Source organism: Anguilla anguilla, chromosome 17 (genome assembly GCF_013347855.1).
Source record: "Anguilla anguilla isolate fAngAng1 chromosome 17, fAngAng1.pri, whole genome shotgun sequence".
NCBI lineage: Eukaryota > Metazoa > Chordata > Actinopteri > Anguilliformes > Anguillidae > Anguilla > Anguilla anguilla.
In genome coordinates this window covers 2,135,951-2,147,393 of record NC_049217.1, presented here as the reverse complement: position 1 = coordinate 2,147,393, position 11,443 = coordinate 2,135,951, and the positions used below count along the sequence as shown (strand labels likewise).

The window sequence follows — 11,443 nt, the reverse complement described above, 5'->3', positions numbered from 1 at the left end:
TGAGCGAGGTTTCAGTCATATGAACGCTATTAAATCTCAAACACGAAATGCCGCATTCATGCCTGTTTTAGGATTGCCACCTGCCCATATACAACTGCTGACTTTCCAGTCTCCAAGTTTTCATCATAACAAGGTAGGGCACTGTTTTTATAATGTTAGAAATACTATCATCATAAATTGTGTAGCATATTAAAATATGTACTATGGCACATTGTGAGGTCTAGCATGCAATTGTGTGTTTTTGGTAATATTTGACCACTTCAAGTTTTGTATGTCCGTGGTAAAAATCTCATTTTGACTAAAAAGTCCGTCACACGCCGACACGGTGATGACCCCTGATCATGAGACGTTATAAAACTACTTTTTTGACCAGCTAAAGAATTTTCTAAAAATCCTCCGTGTCTAGTAACCCTACATTAATTAAGTTCTCATTCGCCGAAACTGTCAACCAGTTTTTTTATATATGTAGTTATTTAGGCATATCCACGGAGCGACCTTCCGGACTAAGCATACATCTACAGAAGGCGTTATTACCGGACACTACAATAGGCCATGTATGATGCATTCAATGTTACCTCGCGCGCACTCACGCACACACACACATATTGATTAAAAAAGTGAATCAATTTTGATCACATACTCACATACTGTTGATTCTACTTGTTTATATATTTAACATATTTAAAGCATTTGTGCAATGGGTGTAAGATTGGTAAAGGTGCAGTAGCAGACCAAGATACGCCCATTTTTATGAGAGGTCCCGAGCTCGCTCGCACTTTCAGTTCTGTTTCCTGAGTGCGCGCTTCCGACAGTTTTCTGCGGAAAGCCCCGTTTTGAGATTACTGTGGCGAACACGAAACTCCCAGTGGAACTCTAGTTCGGGGACACACAGGTTCTGGACACGTCTATCTATTCCAGCTGGAATCTTGGTGAGTTATGTTGTTGGTTTTCGTTTTATCTTGGCTTTTGCGTGCTTTTTTCTTTGTGTCACATTTCCGCAGTTGAGAAGGAACTTCTCTGCATGTTAGATAAGAACATTTAAAATATCGACTCTTAACTTTGTCGAAATGCTTATTTGTGTAAATTTGTCACAACCCTCAGAGTAATTAATGCATGCCAGTCCTTTTCTCATTGTCACTGTTCGTACGATTTTATCCCGTACATCATGATTTTGCCACGCCGTTTTGTTTTGTGTTGGCACTGCGATGGCTGCCACACCCCATTACAAACGCTGTGTTGTTCTCAGGTAGATTATAACCTTTATTGTAATGAATTTTCAGCAAACAAACATATCGTTATAGTGATTTCACGTTTGGCGTTAGCTGTTCTATGCTGAAATATTGAGCCTAATATCAAGTATTTCGAATTGTTTAATTCTGTTTGTGTAACACCCCACAACCGTACATTTTTGCTCATTTAAAAATTAATGGACTGTCTCATAACTAATAGAAGAGCAATAATACCGAGGTGATCTGGCTACACCACGTAGACATAGCTACAGCACTACTTGCTTGTTATAATTGCAAACTGTGACTTCTGGCAGGAGACAAAGACTCGCCGTTGCCAGTTTATTGTCTTTGATGTGCTGGCTGTGGCCTTGCGGTCTATGCACAGTTCTCCTTTCTGTGAGATTTTGGCAGTTTTTGTAAAATTCTTAAACCGAACACCAACACTAACGGTTTTATGACAGCGGGTTAGCTATTTTCATGGAATTTCTTTGGCTGGGAAACGTAATGTTTGCTGCAGCTACTCAAATTTGAGATGATTATTTATCTAAAACGGTCAAGGTTTGTGAAAGTGGTACTATGTTTTGAGTCACAACGTGGGCTTCTTGGCAGCGAGGGGTTGCGGAAACTTCAGAAGTTGAAATGGCAGATTTCTTGTTTTAAAGTCGCTGGTGTGAAGCTACAAGCTTTTCCGTAAGTTGCGGTACACTTGGTGGAGACTGGCTGCGCTTCTTCCGAGGCTTTTTTCTGTTGTCTACTTTTTCATTTTAAGTCTCATTTCAGCCACCTTATTAAAAAACATTTAAAACTCACACGACAGACTCGTTCTCTCTGCCCGAGTCTTTTCAAACGTTGTTCAACTTTAACTGTAAAACACTCGTATGCTGTTACGTATTATTAATCAAGGAAAAGAACAAGAACATTCAGGTATCCAATGTTCTTTAGAAAATTACGCGATTATTTATTTATTTAGCATAACTTACCATACAAGTTATATATTGTACATATTTATTATTTACAGCGAATGTGTGCTTATAACTGTGTCAGACAGAGGGATGCTATATTTTCTGCAGGTCCTAAGCCACACCCAATATGATCACTGTATTTTTGCATAATTCTTCATATCATTTTTTTTATTGCCATCAACGTTGCCACATTTATAACCCACTGTTTTAATAGTGTGATAAACTTTTTCACTGCTCACAGTCATACTATACACCTATTATGTCACATGCAACTAATACATCTCCACAGTATGAGCTTGTTCAGTGCATGCCAAGCAGGACATTTTTTAGCTTGGGTGTACACTTGTCATAGCAAATGCAATATTGGATGTACACTTGTGCGTATGGTCTCAGCCCATGAGTTTGGAATCTTTTTTTTTTTTTTTAGAGATGGGATGTCATTACACAGAGTGCCTGTGGGCAGTAAGTTGGCCTTCTGGCCGCACTGGAACATGTGGAAGGAGCCTCTCCTGAGTGTTACTCCTGATTATGTTATTAAAGCTGATATTTGTGATGCAGTGCTCTACTGCTACAAATGCTTTTAATCTCTTTCAGCTCCAGGCATTTCTTCTGCTCTTGATACCTCTGGCAGCTGTTGAAGGAAGGAATGGCAGAGCAAGAGGTGGAGCAGATCCACCAGCTGCCTGACTCTGAGGAGGAGGAAGAGGAGGACCAGCAGCCTCAGCGTGTCTCTGAAAAACCAGCGGAGGAGGAGACAGTGAAACCAGCGAAGCAGGACCCGGAGGAGGAGACTGAGGAACCAGCGGTGGAGGAGGTGGAGAAACCAGTGGCGGTGGAGACAGTGAAACCAGCAGAGCAGGACCCAGAGGAGGAGCCAGAGGAGGAGGAGCCAGAAGAACCAGCAGTGGAGGAGGTGGAGAAACCAATGATGGAGGAGGAGGAGGAGGAGGAGGCAGTGAAACCAGCGGTGGAGGTGGAGGAGGCAGTGAAACTAGCAGTGGAGGAGGTGGAAAAACCAGCAGTGGAGGTGGAGGAGGAGGCGGTGGTGAAACCAGTGGTGGAGGAGGTGCTGAAACCAGCGGTGGAGGAGGTGGAGAAACCAGTGGTGGAGGAGGTGGAGAAACCAGTGGTGGAGGTGGAGAAACCAGTGGTGGAGGAGGTGGAGAAACCAGCGGTGGAGGAGGTGGAGAAACTAGTGGAGCAGAAAGCGGGCAAACTGGTGGAACTGCAGCCGTCTGTGGAGAAACCTGCAGAACCGCCAGCTGAGCAGCAGCAGCCAGTGGTGTGTGAAAATCTGGGAGCAGCAGCTGCGGAGCCGAAGCAAGAAGAGGCCGCTGCTCCTTCCCCTGCTCCCGGCTCTCTGAGCTTCCCCTTCCTGGAAGAGGAGAGCACCAAAATGGCCCTGCGTGCTTCCCGCACCCTCTACATCCTCCTGGGGCTGCCCGGGGCGGGCAAATCCCACCTGGCCGCCGTCATCCGCGATCGCTACCAGGACTCGTGCGCGGTCGTCTCCGCCGATGACCACGGCGTGAAGCCCGAGCGGTACGGGGCGTCCGCAGACGCGCACAAGGCCCTGGACGAGGCGGTGGCGTCCTGCTGCGCCTCCGGCAGGGTGGCCGTGGTGGTGGATGACACCAACCACACCAACGAGCGGCTGGCGCAGCTGGGCGAGCTGGCCGAGGAGCACCGCTACTTCGCCCTGTTCCTGGAGCCCCGCACCCCCTGGCGCCGGGACCTGGACCAGCTGCCGGGGAAGACCCGCCGGGGCCTGGACAAGGGCCAGATCCAAGGCCTGAGGGCCTCTCTGGAGGCCGCCTGCTACCCACTCTACTTCGGCTGGTTCCTGCGCCACTCTTTCCGAGATGAGCTGGAAGGCCTCGCCAAGGACCTGCTGAAGACCCTGGACTCCTTAGAGGCCTTCAAGAAGCACCTGAGCGACTGTGAGCTTCATTTACTTACATCACCTGTCTTTCCCTTTACTCTCTTTCTTTCCTTTTTGCATTAGCTGTAAGTCTGTTTTACGTCTTCATTCACTGATAAGTGGTTTGTAAATATTGTTCAAGGCAGTCATGATAATAAAGCATTATTGAATCGAATTGATGGAGTACAGCCAAGCAGACGGCCAAGCACATAAAAATGTTGTCTGAGGGGAGGTGTGCTTCCACATCATCTCAGGGCTGGAAGTCAGACATGAGTTTTGGCTACAGTGCATCTCATCTAGCAAATAATCAGCAGATTGCTCCAACCATTTAATACTGTATGCGTACATGTGTGTTGGTGAGCGCTGTGTTCATTGTGTAAAAGCACATACTTTGCCAAAGACTGTTTCCCTTAAAAAGACGTGGGGTGTTCAGCTGTAAAAAAAATTCCTTGGCTTCTTTTATTCACAAGGAATGGCCGCAGGGGCGACATAGCTCAGGAGGTAAGAGCGATTGTCTGGCAGTCGGAGGGTTGCCGGTTCAAACCCCGCCCTGGGCATGTCGAAGTGTCCTTGAGCAAGACACCTAACCCCTAACTGCTCTGGCGAATGAGAGGCATCAATTGTAAAGCGCTTTGGATAAAAGCGCTATATAAATGCAGTCCATTTTTTTTTTTTACCACAGTTTGCCTTTGTAAAGCTCGACTCTGTCAGACTGGGCTTTTAGGCGTGAGTTTGACGAGCTGACGCCCTGGCGTTGTGTTTGCAGTTACCGCTGAGGGCGAGGGGGCGGTGAACCTGGAGGAGTACTTCCAGCACGAGGGCCCGGTCCACTGCACCACCAAGTTCTGCGACTACGGCAACGCCGACGGCGCCAAGGAGTATGCGGAGAGCCAGGTTGGTCCGAGTTCCTGCTGCCAGTGGGGTTAAAAACACTGACTTCAGCACGTATCCTGCACGCTCTTCTGTGAACAGGCACATTAACCCATAGCCTCCTGCCTGCCAGCACACAGATATGAAATGTGCTGAGGCTGGGGATAAGCTTTCTGTGCTGTGTACGCATTTTCACTGCACAGTGAAATCTTATTGTCTCTGCTTCCAGGCCTCGTTGGCTGAAATGTTAGTGCAGTAATGCAGTCGCAGGCCCTGGTTTAAGCAGTAGCACTGGCTGTGCAAGGTCCAGGAAGCCATTGCAACAGCTGAGCTGAGCTTTGTGTAAACCTGGCTGCAATTCGTTTTGTTACAAAATCCACATTTGTGCAATACTATGCTTTAGACCTGTTGCACCAACACAGGTGAGTCATGCCAGAAGGTTTATTAAAGACAAGTTAATTACGTTTGCCTGTTGGATATGAAGTCTTCCCAGAAAGCTAGGTGTTCCAGTGGTGAAATTTTCTGTTTTAGGATGAGCAGAGTTTCCTCCAGGAAAACAGTCTTGGTATGAGGGGAGGGCGGATATCACATATTTCATAACAAGCTGCTCTAAACACGCTATATTATTGACAGTAGTACAGTAAATTGTAAACCAGTAGTAGAAAGAGATCTGTTTCAGTAGCACAACCACACTATGTCCTTCTACACGACATGCACTTGCTGATTGCTGCACAACATTCTTTGTTCTCCCTCTTGAAGAACATTTGCAGTGCGCTCTGGTACTGCGAGTCCTCCCACTGACAGCCTGTTTATCCTGCATATGACTGTTTGTTCCCCACAGGCCATTTCACAAGTCGTCTGGATCTATTGATAAAGAATTATAGAAAAAAAACTTCCCGCCCTCCCCCTAAGAGGTTAATTGTTATTAGGGGTCCAAGCAGCAGAGCTGCTGGAACACTATGGTCATTTTTCTGATTATTATACCAAAGGTCCATGGCACCCTGTTGCTATTGTATGTTTTATTATTCTTCTGTAGTGGACATTGATGGTAGCCCCCAGTTTGGCTTGGTCACTTTAAAATAAAACACCATCAGGGTGAAAAGGACTGGTTCTCCCATGCCGTGTCATGTGCATGAAACTGCTGGGCAGGATGTGGCTGAGAACAAATTTTTCTCAAAGACCCATGACTTCTGTCATGGTGGAGTTTCAGCCATTTAGAATTTTCTGAAAAACCTATATTTTGAACTAGTCCTCAGTTTTTTTTAAATCTCATTTGGACCAGACTTACTTTATTGGATTTCTTGGACATCAAACATTAATGAACTTATACTGATATGGCCGGCACCCACTCAAGCACAGCTGCAAAAACTGCCATGCAAATAGGAAGCAGCCGTATCTCCTGAACACTCTGTCTGATTATCACGACACTTCTTGTGTTCATACACTCTGAGGTTACGCCCACTCATTCTTACAGTTTAACCCCATGGGAGCACTATACTATTCAACAAAAATCAAGTGGCCCCTGCTCCTCAATTTGTGTCCAGTGGTGTGGTGAGTCAGATCAGTCTTCGTGGAGTGCAGCAGTAACTGAACAAACACTACGATGTTCAGCTGTGCTTATCTCTGAAACTGTTGAACCAAAAGTCATCCAACCGGAATCATATGGTGTATCTATCTATCCTAAAGGGACTGACTCACAGTTGCCTGATGTTGGCCATATTGGGTTTCCACCATATTGGATTAACTGGAAAGCATATTCTTTCAAACTAACCCAAGATGTTTTGTCTGATTTGAACTCGTTTTCATTCATTGGACACTTAAGTTAAATAATTATGAAAAACGTTCTGGAAAAGTTCTAACAAAATGGCTGCCAGTGGCCAAAGGTCACATTTTGAACCTTTACATTAATAGAAGGTTAGGTCTGTCTCCTCAATGCTTTGTCCAATTTGAACCAAACTTGCTGGGGATCCAATCTTTTTTTTTTTTTTTAAGCTGTGAAGTTTTAGGAAGTAAGGTCAAATGAGTGTTCAAGAACACATGCATGAAAAGCATATGCTCTGTTTTTTCTCCTCTCACTGTTTGTCCTATTTGAACCAAACTTAATGTTTCTGACTCTTTGGGCACTACTTATCACTAATTATCAAAATTCCAACCTTAACCTACGATGACTTATCTCCTCAATTCAATGTCTGATTTTGTTCAAACTTGACCCATGGTGTTTTTGGATGGTACAGAGCACTTTTGAAGAGTGACTAGTCATAGGAATAATGATGAGAACAGGCTATTGAGAACATATAGACTTATACCATTGTCTGGGTGAATACTCAATTCTGATTGACTGGAAGGCATGTGTGAAAACCGATTAATGCACAGGTAGTTTGGGTCAAGTTTAATCATCGTTCTAAATGCATATTCTGCCTGAACAATTGCAGAATAGCTTTGCTACCCAGCTATGATAAAATTGCCATTATTGTTCACGTAATACAATACGTAGCTAGGTAGCTAAATAGGCACAGTTACAATATCAGTGAGCTAGCTTAGCAGTTTGATGTTTATACGTGCTATGTTTTCTCCAAAATTCAGAGTTCAACAAAATAAGTGAATTAGGGCTGTCAAAAAATATTCTAAGTTCGAAAACTATTCGCAAATCTTTCTTTTTTTAAAAGTTTGAACCTAAATTTGAGCACTCGAATATTAGTTTTGCATCCCGCGTATTGTAATTAACATGCAGGCTTTAATTTCATGCGGCGAATCATGTTCATGCACGCAAAGTTAACATGCAGGCTTTAATTTCATGCGGCGAATTATGCACGTTCATGCAAGTTCATTTCCTGTGCTAACGTTACTTCCTCTGTCAACAAAAAACGTTCTGCCCTGGACCCATGGTAAGTGGATCGTCTGGTTTTCCTTGCCTCTGGTGATACTTTCAGCTCTATTAACACCTAACGTTACTGGTCAGCTAGCCTCGCGACCCAGTCTCTTTTTTCACTTCGTTCAACAGATCTGGTCAGCTAACAATTTAGGCTAAATAATGTTCCCATGGCAGGCTATATGTTTCCTTTCTTTTCTGAAGATTTTGATAAAATTGGATGATGAAAGACGTTAAACAAACTAAACAGAGTAAGTAATTTATGTTGTTTTTGGCTAGGCTACAGGTATTAGCCGTTTGAATAGTTTTTGTGTTAAAAAATAAACAGGGCTCTCTTATAAACAATCATTTCCCGATGATTAATAAATGCCGATGTGTGGCAAATTACATCTACGTGAAAGTGCTTTATTCATTTGCGCATTAGGCTATAGAAACTTCAGGGGGCTCATTTATAAAATTAACTTGCGTGCATACGTCAAGTGAAGACCTGACGTAGAGCGACGACCGTTTCCACGGTAAAATCGAGTCATGTTGAAATTTTTTTAAATCACTACTTTGACGTGATTTTCTACGCACGCGCCACACAGTTCATCTAAAATACGTTTTGTAAATGAGGCCCCAGATGTAGTAACCTAGTATTAAAGTTCACCGATGTCCTCTATTCTACTGCCCGCTCATGGAAAATAACGCGTAGGCCTGTTTAGAGGGAGCGTCACGTGCATATTGCGCCCGACAATAAGCGGCTTTTTTTTGTGAATTATTGGCAAATGATATTCGAATATATTCGAACTCTAATTACAAAAGCTAATATTCAAACTCAATTTCATGGCACTTTTGACAGCTTTAAAGTGAATGCTCTTATTTTTCAGGTTATCTACCGACATAATGCGTTACCAATCCCTTACCTTCACAAGAATGACAAAATTTTATTGTAACCGAGCTAACGTTAGTTTGCAGGCAGATAATACTTTCTTCCCCCAGTAACTAGCCTTCTGGAAGGCAGACGTTGTCTCCTATACTGCGCATCGTACCCTATAGAAGACACACAACCTCCTAGACTGCACTTAGTACCCTATAGAAGGAAGACACTGCACATAGTACCCTTTAGAAGACAGACACAACCTCCTAGACTGCACTTAGTACCCTATAGAAGGCACATGCCATCTCATAGACTACACTTAGTACTCTATAGAACTCAGATGCCATCTCCTAGACCGTTCATTGTACCCCGTAGAAGACAGACACAATCTTCTAGACCGTTCATAGTACCCTATAGAAGGCACACGCCATCTCCTAGACTACACATAGTATCCCATAGAAGGCAGCCCTCACCTCCTAGGCTTCAAGTAGTTAATGCCCCAAAATATGAACAACCCCTCCTTATGTTTTAATCTTTGGCTAGTGACCATGGTAAAAGTGGAAATAACCCAGTCGAAGAGGTGCGTTTAAACCCTTTATTGCACACCTCATCGTGGATTATTCCTGATTTATTTACCTGGTTTCGAAAGCTTGCAGCACTGTGTCCGCCCCTGATTGGAACACCTTGAGGGCATCTGCTCTATGCTGTGTCTACTGCTCTCTCCAGGCAATGACAGCTCTTGTGTTAATAACATACCTGATATTTACTGTGAACTAATATCCATTTGTATCCCCTTTGTTTGCTCAGAGCTCATCTGAAAAAGCTGTCATGGTTCACTTTGTTGATCCCTTGAATGAATATATAACTTTAATGCATTTCTGAGTCTGAATAGTGTATCTTAAGTGTTTGTGTATTTTACATTTCCTGCCAGAAACCAGTGTAGTTGCCGTTCTTTATACTTATATCTAGCAACGCAACCATCTGATCTCCCCCCTTATCTCTGCAGGTCGTGCAGCAGCGGTTGGGCTCTGTGACGGAGCTGCAGCTCCAGGCCCTGTTTGTCACGCCCCGCACGCTGGGGGCCCGTGTGGCCCTCACCCCGGAGCAGCTCCAGCTGTGGCCCACTGACGGCGATGGGGGGGTCGGCTCCGCCCTGCCCCCGGGCAGCCGCGCCCACATCACCCTGGGCTGCGCTCAGGGGGTGGAGCCGGTACAGACCGGCCTGGACCTGCTGCAGATCCTCCAGCTGCAGCAGCAGGGCCAGGAGGGCGTGCATGTGGAAGACCTGGAGCTGGGGCCGCTCAGTTACTACGGCAACGGCATCTGGGTGCTGAGCCTGCGTGAGCCCAGAGTGGGCCCCGCCCTGTTCTCCTGTTTCCATGGCCGCAAGAAGCCCGAGGACCTGAGGAAGAAGAAGCCAAAGTGCACCCTCCTGTGAGGGAGCTGGGCTGCAGGGGCGACTGTGCAGAACCAGACTCTTCTTCTGTGGTATGGGTGGGCCGTGTTTCGGGTGCTTAGTTCTGTAGTGTGGAGGACCGTACAGAAACGCTCCATTAGCTTTGTGATAGCTGTCTGTCAGCAGCGCCACCAGAGGCCTTTGGACCTGCAGTTACCCTGCAGTTGAGATGTACATCTCTCCTGTCAAAGTCCTGCATTCCTTTGTGCTGTAACCACAACCAATTAAGCTTCCAACTTTGTGTCAAATGCATACGAACCAGTGAACCACATTTCAGGGGTGGTTGTATCAGCCAAAATATTGCCAAACTCAGAAACATACATGGTGTTTTTAAATTAAAGGCTTTGTGGGGGAGACCTGTGTGAATTCAAACGTTGGTAATATTTTTTCACAGAAAATTAAAGAAAATAGGTTTTGTTGGGTTGGGATGGCATCTGGCATTGCCCAAAACCTCCATACATACCCGTACATTACTGAATTTGATTGTCCACACTATTCAGGGGATTGGAGGGCATAATGAGGTGCCTTTTCTCCTTTAAATGATAGAATTTGCACTAGTAAATATTGGCTGTCCCCTTGAGAGATGAATAACAGAGGTGAATCTATTATACTGTGATGCTCTATTACACCAGTCTTTAAATGTCTGCTTGCATTTCATTTTTTCACGGTTGTATCTTGCCATGGTACGTCACGGGGACACTGGTCATTTTAAATGGGGGAAACGGTACGTCATGGGGACACTGGTCATTTTAAATGGGGGAAACGGTACGTCATGGGGACACTGGTCATTTTAAATGGGGGAAACTGTATGTCATGGGGACACTGGTCATTTTAAATGGGGGAAACGGTACGTCATGGGGACACTGGTCATTTTAAATGGGGGAAACTGTATGTCATGGGGACACTGGTCATTTTAAATGGGGGAAACGGTACGTCATGGGGACACTGGTCATTTTAAATGGGGGAAACGTCAGACTGAAAATTAAGAGGTCATGTGCTGTGAGAAGCTGCACACAGTGCTGCTGTGCTTAATGGGGGAGACACTGCCCCCCGTTGTGCTGCCTGTTGGGATGTTGGGGGTTTGGACTGAGCTACTGTGCGCACACACATCTCCTCCCTTCTGTGAGCCTTTGCACTTATTTCCTCTTCCTGCGGCACGTTTCCTGCTGCTGTTGATTACTCTGCCTTTCATGTGTAGTGTTGTCCCACACAGTCATGAGGTACTAAAGCTTGTGTAATCGCTTTTCGCACTTAATAAAGAATGTTTGCTTGACTGA

The 11,443-nt window shown here is 45.1% G+C and overlaps 1 protein-coding gene across 2 annotated transcripts; it reads left to right on the top strand.

Moving 5' to 3' along the window:
- On the top strand, positions 1-11,443 carry LOC118216801 (2',3'-cyclic-nucleotide 3'-phosphodiesterase-like). Of its 2 annotated transcripts, none has more exons than XM_035398304.1 (4): positions 1-133; positions 2,786-4,131; positions 4,879-5,006; positions 9,717-11,443. In XM_035398304.1, the coding sequence occupies exons 2-4, from the start codon at positions 2,838-2,840 to the stop codon at positions 10,146-10,148; spliced, it is 1,854 nt and encodes a 617-aa protein (XP_035254195.1). In that variant the 5' UTR covers positions 1-133; positions 2,786-2,837; the 3' UTR covers positions 10,149-11,443. The 2 variants fall into 2 exon arrangements, with proteins under 2 accessions (XP_035254195.1, XP_035254194.1); XM_035398303.1 differs by lacking the exon at positions 1-133 and adding an exon at positions 754-929.

Coding starts and splice junctions, on each gene's coding strand:
- LOC118216801 (XM_035398304.1), top strand. CDS start 2,838: ATGGCAGAGCAAGAGGTGGAGCAGATCCACCAGCTGCCTGACTCTGAG. Junction 4,132..4,878: donor CAAGAAGCACCTGAGCGACT/GTGAGCTTCATT, acceptor TTGTGTTTGCAG/TTACCGCTGAGGGCGAGGGG. Junction 5,007..9,716: donor AGGAGTATGCGGAGAGCCAG/GTTGGTCCGAGT, acceptor TTATCTCTGCAG/GTCGTGCAGCAGCGGTTGGG.